Source organism: Siphateles boraxobius, unplaced genomic scaffold (assembly GCF_051911475.1).
Source record: "Siphateles boraxobius isolate OS27281-9 unplaced genomic scaffold, OSU_SipBor_1 65, whole genome shotgun sequence".
NCBI lineage: Eukaryota > Metazoa > Chordata > Actinopteri > Cypriniformes > Leuciscidae > Siphateles > Siphateles boraxobius.
In genome coordinates, this window is record NW_027509192.1 from 11,994,786 (window position 1) to 12,014,225 (window position 19,440).

Consider the following 19,440-nt stretch of genomic DNA (forward strand, 5'->3'; position numbering starts at 1 on the left):
CGATCAAATTCAAACTTGATTATTTTAGACTCCAGCATCTGGATAAATTAAGCTGACTTACAGAGCGCACCTAAGAGTTTAATCCTTGCTCATAGGTATTCAAAGATTAGACCGATAATGTTTAGCTCTATCATTATATAGGAGCTGCCAAGTATCATGATAGCTCATCAATTCAAAGCTTTATCTTATGCCACTGTTTTAAGAATCGCTGTTACCCATGCCAAATGGCAGTTTTATAATCTGTCTTCCAAAAAGCTCCTGGCAACAACAAAGAAAAGTGGAGGTTGTTTGTCAAAAACTTGTTTTCTACACTGCACTTCATAAAAAAAATGTTACTGTCATACAATGAAACGCTTATGACGACTAACCACTGCATATCACAATGTTCGACCTCCAACTTCGAAAATAGGAAGTTTCAGAGCCAAAGTTAAGACCCTTCCGGGAAATATGAGTGGTGACACGGCATGGTTTTTTCCAGTAAGTAACAGATAATTTTGAGAGTGACACAAAGGAGAATCCTTGGGGAGTAAACGGCAGAGTTTTGACTGAAGGCACGTCTCTCAAGGCCGATTTTCTCTCTCAAAACCATTGCCTGTCAGTGGGGAGCTGATTTGAGCTGTGACCATTGTGTTGCTGGAGAAGAAAGGCATAAAAATACTGGCTATGCAACTGCAGTGCTTTGCACCCTCTCAAACCATCTTCACACAAATTAGGTTACATCAGATGACCTGTTTTCGAAGTAAGTGAACTCAGGCAGGAATATTTGCCACATTCATATGGCAGGGCTTTAGATCATAACATGTAGTTAGATTCTTTATACTGCTTCTTTGATAGCATTCAAACTAATCTACTTCTAGAAACATATATTGACATTCTCAACATAGCAAGATTATTTATGAAAACATTTAATATTTTTACCATAAATTACGTTTTAGACTGGTTATTCATTTAGAAGATGCTTCTAGTGATTTGCTCAAGTGCACAATTGTTGTTCTTGAATTGGCCCTTCTGGGACACAAACCACTTACTTTGTATCTTAACCAGGCGCAACATGACAAGATTTCAAGATTATAGACCAACAAGACTTTACTGTGGGTAGGGCTACTCAACGCGATGTGACAAATAGAAACCAAACAACTGACAAAATGTCTTGTCATGCATCAATTGTCACAGTTCCCACACTTGTTAGGACAAAATCTCCTATTAAAACAGATGAGATGTGATTTGCCACACCAGACTTGGACAAAACTGTTAAAGTGCAGATCTTTAATCACTAGGTGTGCAACTATCAGTTATTTTAATTATTGATAAATCTGTTGATTATTTCTAGGATTAAACAATGAATTGGATTGAAAAAAGGACAAATTAAAAGTTCTTCGGTTTTTTAATTTTTATGTTTTAGATTTTTAAAATCTTTCCTTAATTACTCACCCTCATGTTGTTCCAAACCAGTAAGACTTCCGTTCATCTTTGGAACACAAATGAATATCTTTTTGATGAAATCTGAGAGCTTTGATGACGCACAGATTAAATTTAGGCTTTTCATCACACATAAATATTCATCAACATTTGAATTTATTGAAAGGATAGCCCCTTGAGATGTACCATCTCATTTCCAAGATCTCACATCAGTTGTGGGAAACGGAAGCTCAAGCTTGTTTGTTTAGCGTGGAAGAACCAATGCGGTTCATTCTCATGTTACGCAGCATGTTTGAACTTCAGCAAGAACCAATGAGGTTCATTCTCGTGTTATGCAGCACGTTTGAACTTCAGCAAGAGGTTTGCTCTTGCTCGTCAAGTAGCTTCGGTTGAGCTTTTGTTTATATTCACTGATCAGTTTTTATACGTGAATAAAAGCCTAAATTCAATCTATTAATCTGTGGCGAGCAGGACGAGGTCGAGGGCCGTGAGAGAGCGTCACAAGGCCGGTGGCGTGATTACTGATGAACGCCATGTGCGTGACGCACCGGTCTCGTATCTCTCACGGAGGAGCGGAAGCATAAAAGGAGAAGCGACGACAGTGGAGATCGAGAGAGGCCAGGCCTGGAGTCGTGTTGTGTTTGTTTTGTTATACGTGACAGCAGTCGTCTGTGAGGGGCTGCTGTCTTTTACTTTCATTTTGTATTTGTTTTATTTTGTTTTGTTATTTAAGTCTTTGAATGTTCGCCGGTTCCCCCCTCCTTCCCGTAACATCTGACCACGTTACATAATCATATAAAGCGATCGAGTCTCTTCAGAAAACTTGAACTAAACTGCTCAATATAGTTTTACGTTCTCTTTATTAACTTGTGTTAAAGTGTCAGTTGCATAGCTACCAATGGAGGGACAGAAAGCTCTCAGATTTTATCAAAAGGATTTTTCTTTGTGTTTCGAAGATGAACGAAAGCCTTACGGGTTTTAAACGACATGAGGGTGAGTAAATAATTAATGACAGAATTTTTCAATTTTGGGTGAACTAACCCTTTAAGTGAATGGCAGATGTTTCAGTGCACAAACGATTAATCGATAATCAAATTCATAGTCAATTATTTTCTTCCTCGATTCATGTGAATTTTGTAGATTAGTTGTTGTAGCCCTATTAACCACTTTTCCAACTAAAAAATATCAAGGCTGACATTGTGAATAAAACAGTCGCAAATGCCATTTGTGACAGTCAGTTAATACGTAGTTAACTAAAAATTGTATTCATGATTATTTTAATTATGATTTTAATGCACTTTTTATTTGGCTATTGAGTTTTATTAGATTAATTTAGCAATCTTTGTCTTGGGAGTATTAGGACAGTGATTTTTTTAATAATCCCGAATCAAAACTATTTTTGAGTAGGAGTCTTTTTGTGACATTTGTCATGCATTAAAATGCTCAAAATATATATACAGTATATTATAAAAGTGAGAACACCCCTCACATTTCAGCAAACATTTTAGTAGATCTTCTCAAGAGACAATACTGTAGAAATTAAACAGATTAAATAGAGAAGTCAATGTGCTGCTTGTATAACAGTTTATATTTACTGTCCTCTGAAAATAACTCAACATACAGCCATTATTGTCAAAATAGCTGGCAACAAATGTGAATACATCCTAAGTTAACATGTCAAAACTGTGTCCAAAGCGTCAATATTTTGTGTGAGCACCATTATCATCTAGCACTGCCTTAATCCCCCTGGCCATGGAGTTCACCAGAGCTGCACAGGTTGTTGCTGGGATCCTCTTCCACTCGGTGGTCATGCAACCATGCTCCACTGTAGGCAATACACAATGTTCTTGGTACTCCTTAACAGAGCGTCGCCCACACATGCTAGACACCATCTGAGCCGAACAAGTTTATCTTAGTCTCATCAGTCCACAGGACATGGTTCCAGTAATTCATGCTCTTGGAGCGGTTGCTTTCAGCAAATTGTTTGCAGGCTTATTGTGAGCCAGCTTCAGAAGAGGCTTCCTTCTGGGATGACGGCTATGCAAACCGACTTGTTCCAGTGTGCGACGTACAGTCTGAGCACTGACAAGCCTTTCGCTTCTGCAACCTCTAAAGCAATGCTGGCATGATCATGCGTCTGTTTTTTGAAGACAGCTTCTGCACCTGACGCACAGTACGACGACTCAACTTCTTTGATTGACCCTTGCGAGGCCTGTTCCAAGTGCATCCCGTCTTGGAAAACCTCTTTATGACCCTGGTCACTGTGCAGTAACCCAGTTTCAGGGTGTTACCAATCTTCTTTTAGCCTAGGTCAACTTTGTGGAGAGCAACAATTCTAGTTCTCAAATCCATAGAGAGTTCTTTGCCATGAGGTGCCATGTTGAACATCCAGTGGTCATTATGAGAGAATTTTACTCAAAGCACAAATTTGAACTGCTCTAATACAATATACAACAATTTGTATGGTCCCGTGAAGCAGACAAAAACATGATGAATAGGACATGTGGCTTTTCATGGTTAAACGACGCACAGCTATTATCACTTAGGGTGTACTCACTTTTGTTGCCAGCTATTTTGACCATAATGGCTGTATGTTGAGTTATTTTCAGAGGACAGTAAATATATACTGCTATACAAGCAGCACATTGACTACTCAAAAATATATCCAAGTTTAATTTCTATAGTATGGTCCCTTGAGTAGATATACTAAAAAGTGAGGGGTGTACTAACTTTTGTGAGATACTGATAAATACTGACATGAATAAACAGCATGAAAACATGCCTTGCTAATTTTTACCAAAATATTTACTGAATTTTGCTTCTTGCATTAAACATTCAGAATCTTTTGGGTATAATGACTGTTTGGTTAAAATGCTGAGAAAAAAAATCAAAAACACAAGAAAGCCTTTATAGAGCAAATACACAAACACTGAGATGAAACCCATCAATATCTACTTTAGCTATATAATCCAGTCCTCCTCCTCCTTCCTTTTTATATTTTGGCAGCCTGAAAAATATGTACATTTCCATATATTTTCCAAATACTCCTATGAATATTTTAAAGTTTTATAGAAGCCTACCCCTTGTCTGACAGACTGGGAGAAGTCCTTGGCCAATGTGCCAAAGAAAATGACGTTGATTGATGTATGTTCAGTGGTACTCTGAGGGAGGTCCTCCTCTGAGAAAGAGAGAGAAAACAGCAAGGACAGAGTGAGACTGGCTACGCCTTCATTTCAAGACTTAAAATCTGCAGGGCTGAGAGCTAAAAATCATAAACATGAGTAAGTCTGAAGCATGCTTTGAAGAAGCCACTCCAGGCAATCAAATTGGCCTCATATTGTGCCTCCTTGCTCTAGATACATCACAGCATAAAACCCAGTGGCAGTATATTAGTTAACATTTTAATGGAGCAAAGCCATGCAGTCTGGACGGCAGATCTTTCTATACAAATCTTTTAAAACCCAGAGCGCCAGAGCAGCTTTAAACAGGATGCGAGGTGTGAATGCAAGACAGATTGAGTGTCGCTGCTGACAAAACAGATCAGCTTGATACATTTCAAGAAGCTTGTTCATGATCTTTGTCTTTGAATTGAAATTCAAATGGGGAAACTCACCTCTGATCTCAGCTCTAAGCATTTCAATACCACCTTTCTGTGCGCAGGATATCACAGGACCTTTGTGAACCACTCTAGCCTATCCAGAGGAAAAAACTATTATAAGCACTTGAAGAACTGAAGAGCAATAGTTATGAAGTATTAAGACACTTCCTCACCATATAACCTCAAATCAAATGCACAAAGAAAATTCTAAATTACATTTCAATAAAAGATCTGTGAGGCTTGATAAGTTGTGTCAAATGTATGATGTACTAGTAGTTCATGCAAAAGCAGTTGCACATGTAAAGTGAACATTGGCAGACCATCAATACAGACCAGACAATAAATAGAGGCACCCAATAATTGGTTTAACCAACATTTCTTACTGATATTAACAGCAGTTATTATTCACACCATTTGGTGGGTCTCTAAGGAATATCACCCAACAACGATATTTACAGGAAATGCATCATTATACATGCGCATATATATGTAAAATATTAATAAATTCTCAAAAATATGTACAGCAGTCTAACAATTAGAAAGTGCCCAAAACAATTGATAATTTGATCTTTTTTATATTTGTCAAAATGAATTTTAATATACATTTAAATACTTTTGTGACCATTTAGATCTTAAAACAATATGGTAAATCATTATTATTATTAATTATGATATTTTAAATAATAATAATTAATAATAATAATAATAATAATAGAAATCCATTCTAGTTTATAAGTTAATAATAATAAAAAAATAAAAAATGTAATAATAATAAATAATGCATTGTTTTTATAGTTGTAATCTAATGAGAATTTAACACATTATTTCCTTATAACTCATATAACTGTTATATAACTGCATATAATATTGTTATTGTTATAATGCCTAATGACAGATTGTTATTGTTATTAATACAATTATATATACAGTATATATATATATATATATATATATATATATAAATAATAATAATACATTCTTGTTTTTCATAGTTGTAATCTTATGATCATTTGTAGTCATTATTTGTCAAAAAAAGAAAACTATCATTAAAGGTATTGTAGGTAGAAATCCCCAAAAATACTTTTTTCCAAATTTGATTAAACTTTCTTTATATATCAATGCAGAATTAAAATGTAAGTACTCTGGAAAAGAAATTATAAAAATCGAGTTTCTGTAGTTCTCTCAGGACTGTAATAAACACAGCTCATTATTCCATTCGGGACGAAAGAAATGATTGGCTGGGGCGACTGTCACTCTCCCTCGCTACCATGGATACCACCTCTGCTGATACAGGAGCAGCCCAAATGCGCGCACCCGTTTGAAGAGGCACGGAAGCTAGTAGGCCTAATAACAATTATGGCAGAGAAAGAACAGTCAAAATTCTCAGTAACGTTACCTGCATATAGAGGCAGCGAAGTCAAACAAGTTAAAAAAAGGAAGACAGTATTTGAAAAGGCTATTAACAAAAAGTCTTTGGATAAATAAAGAAATCATACGAGAGTCAATATCGTCGGGCTTTCCAGCGGTGGCGACAACTGAGTGATCTCAAGTGACTGAAAAGTGACTCCATGATGGCTTTATTTCTGCTGGACAGGTAATCTTGCTGTTTTCATTTTGATGGCATTTATTTTTTCATGAAGCATGTATCACTAGCACACGTAGCTACCTAATATAGCTACCTAACGTTACGTAGCATAACAAACGGTACTGGCTTAGCTATGCCATTGTAACTTTGGTGTCGACTGGTATAACGTTACTGTTAGTGAGCCAGGGTTGAGACGATAAATAAGCAATAGGCCTATCTGCAGTTTAAAGCTGTTTTGTTTAATTTCGCCAAATCTAACTTTAGGTTAAAAAGTTTAGGGGATCTATTTTTATACCTAGCTTTACCCTCTGCCTATACTTTGTTCCTATTTTCAACGTGAACTCTACCTGCTCCGTTTTTTCACGTTTGGTTTGTTGTTATATGCTCTACATATGTTTACCTATGTCTTTATGTTGTATCTGTATGTGCTATACAATATATGTTGTGTGTGTGTGTTATATTATCTTGGGTCTGCAATGCAGTTGTGAGAAGGTGTTTGAGTGTTACTCAGTTTATCTGTAAACAATCTTATGTGATGAATCTTACAAATTAACCTTCATCAGAGTGTAACGGATAATAACGGCAAACGAGTAGGCCTATCAATTAAGCTATTTATAGCTTTGCCTTTTTTATTTTTATATTTTCAAACTTTCATATTTAGTTTGATTCCCTTACGAGCTAGTAAAATATTTTAAACTTTACCAGTATCGATATGCGAGCTTGATAGTGAGTACTAACAGCCATGTTAATTGTTTATATTCATACTGATAAATTTAGTTATTTTATTACTTGTGATTCTGACATGATGTCGCTATACACTGCGCTCCTCTCTGCTCGGCGCTGATAAACGCGTCCGACTCTTCCAGCTGAGCGAACAGCCGGGATCGCGCGTTCATTTGTTTTTGGGGGCGTGGCTTTGGAAGGAGCCGAGAAGGGAGGGGGTGGGAGTTAATGGAATAATGAGCTGTGTTTATTCCAGTCCTGAGAGGACTACAGACACTCGATTTTTATAATTTCTTTTCCAGAGTACTTAAATTTTAATTATGCATTGATATATAAAGACAGTTTAAACAAATTTGGACAAAAAGTATTTTTGGGGATTTCTACCTACAATACCTTTAATATTTCCTCATAATTCATATAATAAGTTATTTACCTGCATGTAATAATAATAATCTGCATTGTCATCAGTCAAAGCAACATGGATTAAAAGTACAAATGATGTCTAGCTCTAATCAAAATGAATGCACATGCCATGTTTCTAGAAAAGAGTAGGTGCAGAAGGTCAGTAAATACTAAGTTTTGTTGTAATTCGATGTATAAAGTTCAGAGGATGTCTGCGGATGTTAAAACAGAAACCATTGAAAGAGCGGCATCAAACCTTAACACATCTGTGCGAGGGGTCAGAGGTCACTGTGAGGCCTGTTATAGATGTGCAATGGAGATGAGCAGGGACCTTGCCGTCTAGGTCAGATGAATCATTGACTTTTTGTACTGGCATGTCTGTAACAAGAAGAAAAATTACTGCGTATGTTTCCAAGCAAAAGAAAAATTGCATCATGAGAACTAAAGCAACATACTGTGCCAAAGTCACATGGCAAACCTCTCAGAAATAATAAAGCCCATGTGGCATCGAGCCACAAAATAGACGTTTGAATAATAGAGAATGAATAATTGCATGTACACGCGTGTCCATGTGTTTGAACTGATAAACATCTACCTAAAAGCATCTTGAGAAAATGGTGTGGATCACAAATTATACCAATTAATTCTGAAAAGACTACCGGTGCAGTTCGCCTTCAATCAGTGGAAGCAAACATGAAATGAAACACCTCTCTAGCAGCTCCATTGAAACAGAAGCATGTACAACAGCCAATCCAGAGGAAATGTAGTTTCATTCTATGGACTGGATGAGCTTCTAGAAGACCTGAACATCTGGGAGAGCGTTCCATTGAGGGTCTTGATCTTTTATAGACCTTCTGGCCTCTTCAGCCCTTGAGCACTGTAGAGTCTCGAATCTCGACCACTCGTAAACAACATCTGCTGTGCACGTGCAAAGGGGCTCCGATTTAATCTCTGATGAATCAAATAATAAAACAGGACTAGGTGTAAAAATGTATTGATGTAATAAAAGTTCAATGCATTGATCACAGAATTGAATAATTGATTATCATGCAATCTTAGATTCTATGAATCAAAAATGGTCTTTATGCCCTATACATGACAGATGTGGTTTTGTTATATGATCCAAATTTATAATGCATATATAACAGTTTACTTAATGTCTGTTTAGTTTGTGTTAGTTGTGTTTTGTTTCTGTGTTAGTTTGCAAACATTATTAAATTTTTTATTATATTAATACAATGCAATATTATAATGTATATTAATTTCTTACTTAAAATGTTCTTTTTTGTTGCCAATATAAAGCCTGATTATTTTGTCAATATCTCACTATAGTGCACAACTACCCTTTTGGAAAAATAAGTACATTTTATCCTAATTAACGCAAACTACGGAGCCCATAATTAGACATTGTGATGGAAAGAAATGTTGTGTTTTGAAATATATATATTTTTTCTCCCATCTCAAATTTTTTCACCGTGTCCCTTTATGGGCTTTGTAGAACATACTGTAGACATATTTTAAGGGAATATACTTTAGTGCAAACTGAATGTTATGTTTTTGGATACTTCATTTTATGTTAAATTGCAATTAAATGAAAATTATAGTTTAATTAGTAAAGATGTGCTAAAGATGTACTTAAGTCAATCATACTTAGCAAACTTGAATCATATTTCAAAGACGACTGAATTATGAAATTACATGTCAAATGTAACGAAAAGCATTTATAGTAAACTAAAATATACTTTCATGACATTACTATTGAAACTTATAGGTCACGAATTTAAATAAATTATACATAATATGTATTATTATTGGCTACTTCCCAAAGACTCAGGTCAGCCAGGCCCGCGGCAAGGAAAGGCACCATCTACTCTACTACAGATTCGAGCAGGCGTGGAGGAAGAGCGAGTGAGCAGAACGGTGGGACTCCGGCAGCAGGGAGCATGGACAAGGTGGGAGAGTACACTTACAACGCAGGATCACATGGGGAAACATCTTGCAGGCAGATTTCCATCGGGTCCGTTTCCTAGTACAGGCTGTCTACGATGCCCTGCCAAGGCCAAGCCCAGCGAACCTCCATGTCTGGGGGAAGAGCGAGACCCCTTCCTGCCTTCTTTGCTCTGGAAGAGGCTCTTCAGAACATCTCTTCAGCAGCTGCCAAGAGGCGCTGGCTGAAGGTCGCGATCGTTGCCGCCATGTCCAGGTGCTTAAGGTTATTGCTGTGAGCGTAGCCTCAGCCATCAGCACCAGCAAACACCATCATGCTTCAAAGGCAGTCCCCTTCATTAAAGCCCACAATTAACAACAGGCTTCTTCCATAACGACTCGGACTTGCAGTTGCAGGTCGACCCGAGCAAACAGCTGAGGTTCCCTCAGAAAATTGCAACAAGAAGTCTCTGCCCAGACATGATAGTTACCTCCGAGGTTTCAAAACATCTGATCATGCTGGAACTTACGGTGCCCTGGGAAGAGTGTATTGAGGAAGCCAATGAGAGGTAACGTGCTAAGTACCAGGAGCTGGTGGAGGAGTGCAGGGAGAGAGGCTGGAAAACCTTCTATGAGCCTATAGAAGTTGGCTGTAGAGGACGTCACTTTGCAAAGTCCTCAGTCGTTTGGGCATTACAGGGGCGGCCACGAAAAGGGCAATTCAATCCGCGAGCGAAGCCGCAGAGGAGGCCACAAGGTGGCTTTGGATTAAGAGGGCTGATCTGTGGACTGCTACTGATCCGGAGAGCCCGACTGATATATGGGCGGCCGATATTATTGGCCGATATTAGGCATTTTCCAAACTATCGGTATCGGGATTTATAATGGCCGATAAATGAATATTTAAAAAATAAAATAAAAACGGACGAAACACCCTTTAAACCATGTTATGAGTGTTGATGTTGCATAGTTTGTCCACTAGAGGGCACTCTACAACGTCCCTGTTGTAAAAACACCAGCTGATCCAGTTCCTGCATTGTAAAACGTAAGCTAGGCACACGAGGAGTGAACATTTAGACAGAGATAAATTATCAAACATAGCCTATGCATAAAAGGTAGCTTTTCTTTTACGTGTGTGAAATGCAAGTGATGCAAGTGTGCGTTGCTGACTGCGTTCAGCCGTAGCATTAACGAGTCACATAATGGATTTAGTGCACCACTAAGTAGTATATTTTAGAAGGCAGGCAGTAAATGATGATTGAAAATGGTTTGTTGTAGCTTGATGGATAGAATTAAAAGAGTGCAGGTAAAGAGACAAGTTGACATTGTAATTATAAGGTAGCTTATTTTATTTTATACATTTTATTTATCAGAAATTTAATATATTTAGATTTTCCTAACTATATTATTTTAGTAAGGCAGAGGACTCTAAATAACTCATTTTAAGGAAATCTGTTTATGTTTTGTTACGCATTTCTGGATTTTAAAAATAATATATATATATATATATATATATATATATATCAGCCGATATATCGGCATATCGGATTTTCAAATCACCAAATATTTGTATCAGTATCGGCCTTAAAAATCCTTTATCTGTCGGGCTCTACCCGAAACACCCAATGATCCCAGGATACATCACGGAGGATGGAACCCAGTGCATCCATGAGATGTTTCTGCATAGTGTTTGAAGAAATCTTTATTACAGTTTAATGTTGTTTAAATGTTTCTATTTACAAACTAGAAATAATTCTATTATTAAAACATTGATATGAAAACTGCCTTATGAGCCATTTAAATGTCATGTAAACTCAGTTTTAGCTATTTGAGAGTTGTTTATTAATTTATCATTTATTTTCAGTTTTGGTTTTTAGCCAAGCGCTTCCTGAATTTTCAGTTTCGGGTCAGAATTTTCATTTTAGTGCATCCCTGCAAAAAAAAAATATTTAAAAGTACTTTTAAAGTCAAACTTTTAATTTGACATTATTACAAAGTACACTTTTTAAGTGTGTGCTTAAAAAGTATTCGGTAATTATGTATCAGGGAACTACACTAACCTTTTCCACTGGTGGCACTTGCACTACTAACTTTTTCAGTTACTAGCGCAAAATATGATTTGGTCGCACAAATTATTTATAGTAAGCCGCTCTGGATAATAATGAACAATAATGAAACTGTATTGCATACAGATGTGCTTTTTATTTTACTTGCCATGTTTTAAACCACATGCCGCCTTGTTTTTGTTTTCTTTAACATTGGTTGGGATAGATTTACTGCAATAGAAAATACTGTACACAATAAAGAGCAAAATGGATTTCAACATGCTATGGTTTGCACAGATGGGCAGACTCGTGAACTCGTAAGTAGTGATGCACCGATGTGAAAATTGTGGCCGATACCGATAACCGATATTAATATTGCTGTTATGGTCGATATCTCTGTATAGAAAACAAATTTACTGATAATCAAATAAAGAGATATTTTTAAAAACACTTTTCTTTTCTTTTTTTTACTTTAGAAATGACTGATATTGGGCACCTTTACTTGTGTGCAAAATATGTCACACCTAGGACACGCATGCATTATATTGCATTGCATATAATGTGTGCTGGTCAACTTGTCTAAAATTAAGAAACCCCTAGAAAAGAGTAAAAAAAAAAAATGCTGAAAAAAAAAAGTGTTGTATTTATTATTCCAATATCCAGGGAAAACGGCTTCTATTTGTGACGTGCTGTCTTTGCGTTTGAACATTGCACATTTTAAACAGGACACGCATTAGCTGAATAAATGTTAGCCAATACAAACATATTTATAGAAAACAGTTGACAATGAATAGAAAGAAGTCCAATAATAGCATAACAAATCACTTATTATAAAAATAATATCAAGTAGAAGTTAAATGAATCCGACATAGGCCTATAATGAGGGATGTGTTAGCAGTAAAACGGCCGTCATTTAACGAATTTTAAAAACACGGATGGATAATACAAAATGCTTTCTGACATTTTGACAGAAAAAAAACAAGCAAGAACAAAATTTAAACTATAGCCAATTTTCATTTTACAATTATCTTCTCTCTCTCTGTGTGCGCGCGTCCGTGTTTCTGAGAGAGAGAGCTCGCGCAGCACTGATACAATGGTACGTTTTAATCTAAGTAACGGTCGCGGGGCTGAAGCCAACTTGATGTGTTGAATGCTCAGAGCACGTTATAAAACGTATTCTTAAAATACACATTTCTGTTTTAATAAATGCTCATAGTAAAGCATAGCATATTGCCTAAAAACATAGGTACAAAAATAATCAGTGATACATTTGCGACCCATTAAAAATTAGGGTCGCAATGGCATTTCAAAAGGTCGCATATGCGACCATTTTGGTCGCAGTGTAGTTCCCTGTGTATCAATCAAAACGGATTGGATTTCGAACCATTTTCGGATTTCACAATGCATTGCATAGTGCAATTGCAACCAAAATCACATGTCAGAACAAATATTTATACCTCCAAACAGAACATGGAGAGCAAGAGAGCAAGCTGGAAGTGGAACCAATGGACTTCAAACCTGCAGGCTAAGCCTAACTCTCTAGGCAACACTGAGTAATTCAGGACTCGATTTGGATGAATCTGTTGAAAACACCACCTGACTGGTGGCCCCTTGTTAATTTGAGTAAGAGGCCCCTGGGTAAGAGTGTGTTAAACCGAGTGAGCTTATATGTAAGAGTGTCTCCATGTTCACTGACCTTGAAGAGTGTTTTTAAATACACCCAAAATAAAGCTTACAAGTGATAGAAAGTCCACCTCTGACAGGACATCTCTTCAGATCGAAAAGCCGATAAATCCAACAATTTACACTTCACTGAAATGACACTGAATGAATTTTAGAGTTGTTTAAAAGGGTTGGAATTAATAATTTATCTCACCTCAATTCAGAACTGAAGAACCATGACAATAAACAGTGACAGAACTAATGTTTGCATTCCTTGTTTCAAATATGTCACTGAAACTTGGCACTGCAGATATATTGCACTGCACATTTTGATCCAGTTGTGCTATTCGCCCCCAGACGATGTATAGAAGACATCATTACACAGGGCATCAGGATGAACCGTAGTGATGTTGTTAGCGCTTATGAATATTCCTACGCATTTCTCCCAGGCACTCCAAAAAGGAAATTGAAACCTCCGAAGTGGAACGGAAAGGAACTAAGCCTGCACAAAGTGAATTAGGCTTTACTGTTAAAAGCACAGAATTCAGGAAAAGACAGAAAAATCAATACATTGTGCGTCTAATTAATTCCTGAAGGGATTTCTCAACTCCAAACAAGAATTAATTAACCTAGACAACATTTTTTTCCCTCCCTTTCCCAAAATCCTGACCTAAAAACACTATGATTCAAACACACCATTTTACACCACAAACATCACAGCAACACACAACCAGTTGCATCCTGAACAATCTGAACATGCTTGATGGACAACAGTAGAAAAATCATGTTTGCTGGGCAAACAATTATTTTATTTTTTTCTGGAAGAATTTAAAATTCATTGAAACTACTCTAGTTCTAGTGATTTCTGTTAAGTCCGGCCAAGAACCAGCAAATTAGGTTGTTTGCACTTGTAGTTCAGTTCTCTTGGATCATTTGGTCCTAACCAAAAAAGAGAATTATACATTTAGTCCTGGTTCGCTTAGCATTCACAATAATTTTTAACACCCTACTTAAAGATACAAAACATAACAACAAGGATATGGTCACAACCTGATTGGACAGATTGTATGATGTATATTTGAGATGGAACTTACCTAACATCTAAACAGTGCAGTGTGCTGGGGTAAATGCACATTTGTATGCATACATATGGTGGTATTTTTAACAGCTGAGAACTCACAAAATAAATAAATGTTTTAATAAAGTCAAAAAACAGCAGGAATTCTTCTGTCACACACACACACACACAAAGATGGTGGTTTTAACGCCTGTACCAAACTATAATGGGCAATGCAGCTTAGGGCTGGATGATTAATCGAAAAATAATTGAAACCGAAATTCTGAGCTTAGAACCGACGTAATTTTACCATGTCGGTTATTTCGGTTTTTTAATCCTATTAATATTTCCGCCCACCGTGTGTTAATGTACTTTCCCCTTAAAACATATTACCGCGTGTGTAGTCACGTAACTCCGCCCCGTCCAGTCTGCGACATTGAAGCAACTTGAGCCCCTTTCACCAGTTGATCCCGGGAAATTGCCAGAACAAACACCTTCTGTGTGAACGCAAACACGACCCGGGATTGATGCCAGGTTGGGGACATAGTAACATTGCCGTGTTCAGTCCCGGAACGCGCGCTGTGTGAACAAAAGCCATAATCAATGCCGTGTCGTAATGATGGCGCTAAGCCGGGATCGTTCGCCAGCGTGAAACGGTTCGTAATGCGCTAGTTTATGATCGATTTAGAGAAAAAAAAATGCACAAGCCTGGTTTCTCGAGAGAAATCGCAGCTCATAAGCAAACTATAGATGCCGCTGGGACATGTCACGTGTCTTTGCGGGTTGTGCGTGTCTGTGTGAACGCACTCTCTTGATTCCGGAAAATCACTGGCAGTGTGAATGAACCAAAGTCAAACGAACCCGGGTCAAATCCAGGGCCACTTTATCCGTGTATTTTCCGGAATCTCTGTGTGAAAGGGAACTCAAACACTGAGTCAACTCAGCAACAGGAGCCGCTTGTACCAAAGAAACACGCGGAAAAAGATGAAAAGGATTAGTTTTTTTAGTTTTATACAAGTTATATTTTACTTTTAAGATGGCAATATTTACAATAATTTATTTTGTTTACAAAAATAACTATTTTCTACATTTTTAGGAAACTTTCTTTTTACATTAAAACTTAATTACTTTTTTATAAGACGTTTTTATTTCAAGCATTGTATGCTTTGTTTGATTCAATTGTTTGAAATATTTAATAAGTAAGCATTCTGTGTGTTTCCTTATTTTAGAATCACAAAGATAGGATTATGCATTCTTTCATTAAAAAAAATAACAGTGAATATTTACAGTATAAGCCTTGCCAGTGACACATGAGAAATAATTTATTTTAAATAATCGTTCAATAATCGAAATCGAGGTAACTTGTTCGATTAATCGCGATTATGATTTTAGCCAAAATCGTCCAGCCCTAATGCAGCTCCTATGATGAGAATAACTAGGTATGCTTGAGCACTCTGTTCTTTCTAGGGTCGCATCTTGTGACATCATCTCATGTCTTTGGTCCGTGTTGCGTTGAGATTTCAGTCAATCTGCACCAGAGTTTCTCTCTGAAAATGTGGGTCTCGGCCCGCTTGTTTGGGGCGTACCAAGGTCCGAATGACAGCATTCACACGTATTCAAATGAAACGCTCTAACAGTGCAATCGCACCAGAGTTTATTTTAATCGAATCAAACCTACAAAGTGTGAAGACACCCTTAACGGCCTTTCACACTGAGAGACGCAAATGTACGTTGTGAAGACGCTCTTGAATCAAAACAATAGATCCCTATGGTGCCATTCTCACTGGGCGCGATCAATCGCAGAGTGGCAAAGCAAAGTTTTTTTTCCGATCAGTGTGTGATTTTTTTTTTTTTCATCACCCCACGAAGAAACAAGCTGTGGAATTAGATTTGAGCTTATCCGAGCCACTGCTGTTGCACAAAAGTGTGAGAGTCGAGGCGCTGTTTTGAAAACCTGTGTGAACACCGAAGAAAAATATTCCGGAATAGAATGGGTGTTGAGTGTTATCACTGGAGTCTGAGAACAGATTTATTCTTAAATGTTCTTACATATCATCATTTCTAGAAATGCTAAGCAGGTGTAGCATTATTATAAAACACTACAAATAATGCATGTATACCCATTATTTAAATAAATTCCCAATATTTATCTTAATTTACTGTTTTATGTTATGGTTAAAGGCAAATGGTAAAGTCTACGAGATACATAGATACATACATGAGGAAAAATGCATTCTCGGTTAGCGCCATCAATCGTGAAGGCGTGAATTAGCTCAAGGCAATCAATCATTTCGCGTTCAGTGTGAAAAGGGTCTTAAGATAAGCAGAGCCATCTGACCAACATGCAAAGCAACAAAACGTAGTTCATTTTAGAGGATGACTGATTGATCGGCACCGATAACAGATTGCTGGAACAATCGATTATCGGCCAAAATCCATACCGATTGTTTTTACGGGTTGCGTCCGTTGCTGGAACGGCCGAGACGGGTCATTATACAGTACGAGAGCGGACTCTGGTGAAAAACTATCACTGGTGCCTCGTGGAGTTTGTTTTGACGCATGTGCTACACAGACCGGATTTAAAACGGACAATGAAAGGGTATACAGTACACTACCATATATGTTTTCATGTCATTATAAAGTAATAGGCTACATTTGTTGACTAGATGCTGCATAAGTGGAGAACAGCAGTATGTTTGCCGTTGAGGCTAAGAAGATTCTAACATTATTATTACCTCATTAATTTTGCCATTTGTCTCATAATTATAACTTAGTTTGTCATAATTTCAACTTTTTATGTCATAGTTTTGAATTTGTATGTCATAAATACGATTTACGAAAGTATATTTTTTCTTATGTTTTAGAAATGGGCTACCATATAATTCAGTCTTGTACAAAAATTAATTTTATGCGTGATATTCAAAAAAATGGTGGTAGACTTCTAAGCATATGGTGCTTATGTAAAAAATGTCCAATTTACAGATATGGGCACTGCATAACTAAAATATGCTTAGACTGGACAAGCAACCCTTTCACACATTCATGGCCCTGTGCTGTGTTTAAATGGATATATTCGAGTGTAAAAACAGCTTCGCACTTCAGGATGGTAATGTGACCCTATGAGCTCCTGTTAACAAAACGCTTCAGTAATAATGGCAACATCACAACAGCTAATGTTAGAGGAAACAGCTCCTCAGGCACATTTACAGAAACGCTAAACGATAATGACAATGGGGGAGAAAAATATATGGTCCATATTATTTTTTCGGAATCTGGCGAGGTAGCCTAAATGTTGTTTAGCTGCAATAACTGCTGGCCTTTATGTGATTGAGTTTATACATTGACGTTTATGCAGAAGAGCGGCTGCCATTACTGTCAACGGTAACGTTAGTGATATTACAGGAAATATCAACATGAAACAATATCGCTCGCGTTTAACTTCAGTAAACATCAATCACTTAAATAGGTCTCTGATTAAAATCTAGACTGTCTAGACTGCAAGAGTATTTAATGCATCTTCCGTTTCACAAATAGACGTTTCATTGCAGTATGCATTTCTTAATGCCAAGCAAATGGAGCAGTTGTAGCAGCAGCAAAAGTGTAACGAAAAGTAAACACTTGCACTTCTGAGGTAAAAACAAAGTTAGCTTCTGCTCTAGCTAACTTCCTGTTGCTTAAGTTACTCAATGCAAGCTGTCTGGCATATTCATTCCGCATATATATGTTCTTTCTGACAGCGGAAAATTATTGCATACAGCTGAAATGTCAAACTCACTGTGTTCTCATGCACCACACGCTGTTTCAGCTTCCTCCTCCTCCTGAAGGTTTGAATGGGCGGCGGGCGCTTAATGTACGGGATATTACGTCACTAGACCATGCATTAAAAACCCGCGGAAATCATATCGCTTGGGAGCATCTGTAAAAAAAAGGGAGCATTAGTAAATTCTGTATAGCCTACGTGAATATTTGTTTTAAGACTATGGTATTGACACTGAATACCTTTACTAACGTATGAAATACGAAAACAAAACATTATTCCTCAACAAGGGTTATGTATTTAAAATGTATGATGTTTTTGTGTAGGCTAATAAACTGTGAAACAATTATGAAATCGTAAATAATGGAAAAGTTCACATAAAAAGCAAACATTGGAGATGGACAACAGATATGGTGAATAACGAATTTATGAATAATTAATTTGGAACATATGTGATCAGATTAAGATATTAACTAGGGCTAGTAAAAATGTCAGTAAAGATGACAGTAGTTATATAGCTTATTTAATAGAAACAAATGTCCAATGATGATATTATTTTTTGGATATAGCCTATATTTCACTGTAAAAAGGGTTCTGCCTTATTTTATTTTTTTTAAATACAATCAACGTGGATGTCATTTCAACTAGAATTACATTAGAGTGACTTTAAAACAAAATATTGTATAATTTATGAAGAAAGTTTAACTTATTTTGATGATTTATAGCAATGTAAAAAAACGTGTTGTAATTGATCATCTTGTTGATAATGTAATTTGTACAGTGTTATTAATATTTTATGTGTAGCTGCATATATCTATTTTTACTGTATTTTGCTTACATAGTCTATACCTTTTGTAAAGTGTTTTTTTTTTATCTCCTATGCTGTTGGTCCATGGACAGTAGTAGCCTATCAATTCTTTATATTAATAAGGCTAACTTGTATAGGCTATTGCTCCAGAAAATCTTTGATTATTTGGAATTTATTATAAGGTTCATCTGTTCTCCATTTAACCATGTTTCTATGCATTTTTGGCACATCACAGTGGAGAATTGAGTCCTGTGCTAAGCTGGTCTCTGTCTGATATGATGTCGCCTCTGGCTACTTTCCTGGCATTGCTGCATTGAAACTCAAAGACACTGTGAAATCATATAAAATGCCAGCCAGGATGCGCCTGCCCTCCAGCGTCCCACCTGCTTGATTCTGAATCAGGTTCCTCTCTGTATCCCATAGGATTCTATGACAGGATCCCTGTATGAGTGAGCCAA

The 19,440-nt window shown here is 36.9% G+C and overlaps 1 protein-coding gene across 3 annotated transcripts in view; it reads right to left on the reverse strand.

Annotated features, from left to right (window-relative positions):
• Positions 1-18,281, reverse strand: part of pot1 (protection of telomeres 1 homolog) — a 44,993-nt gene extending 26,712 nt beyond the window's left edge. For 2 of the 3 annotated variants that reach the window (XM_077211045.1, XM_077211044.1), the window contains exons 1-4: positions 18,193-18,281; positions 7,984-8,105; positions 5,033-5,111; positions 4,500-4,597 (exon numbers count right to left, since the gene is read on the reverse strand). In XM_077211045.1, the coding sequence (XP_077067160.1) occupies positions 4,500-4,597; positions 5,033-5,111; positions 7,984-8,103 (297 nt within the window). In that variant the 5' untranslated portion in view covers positions 8,104-8,105; positions 18,193-18,281. Of the gene's footprint in view, positions 1-4,499; positions 4,598-5,032; positions 5,112-7,983; positions 8,106-8,529; positions 8,679-18,192 lie in introns of all 3 variants that reach the window. The other variant, XM_077211043.1, reaches the window with a different exon arrangement.
• Positions 18,282-19,440: the final 1,159 nt, after the last annotated feature.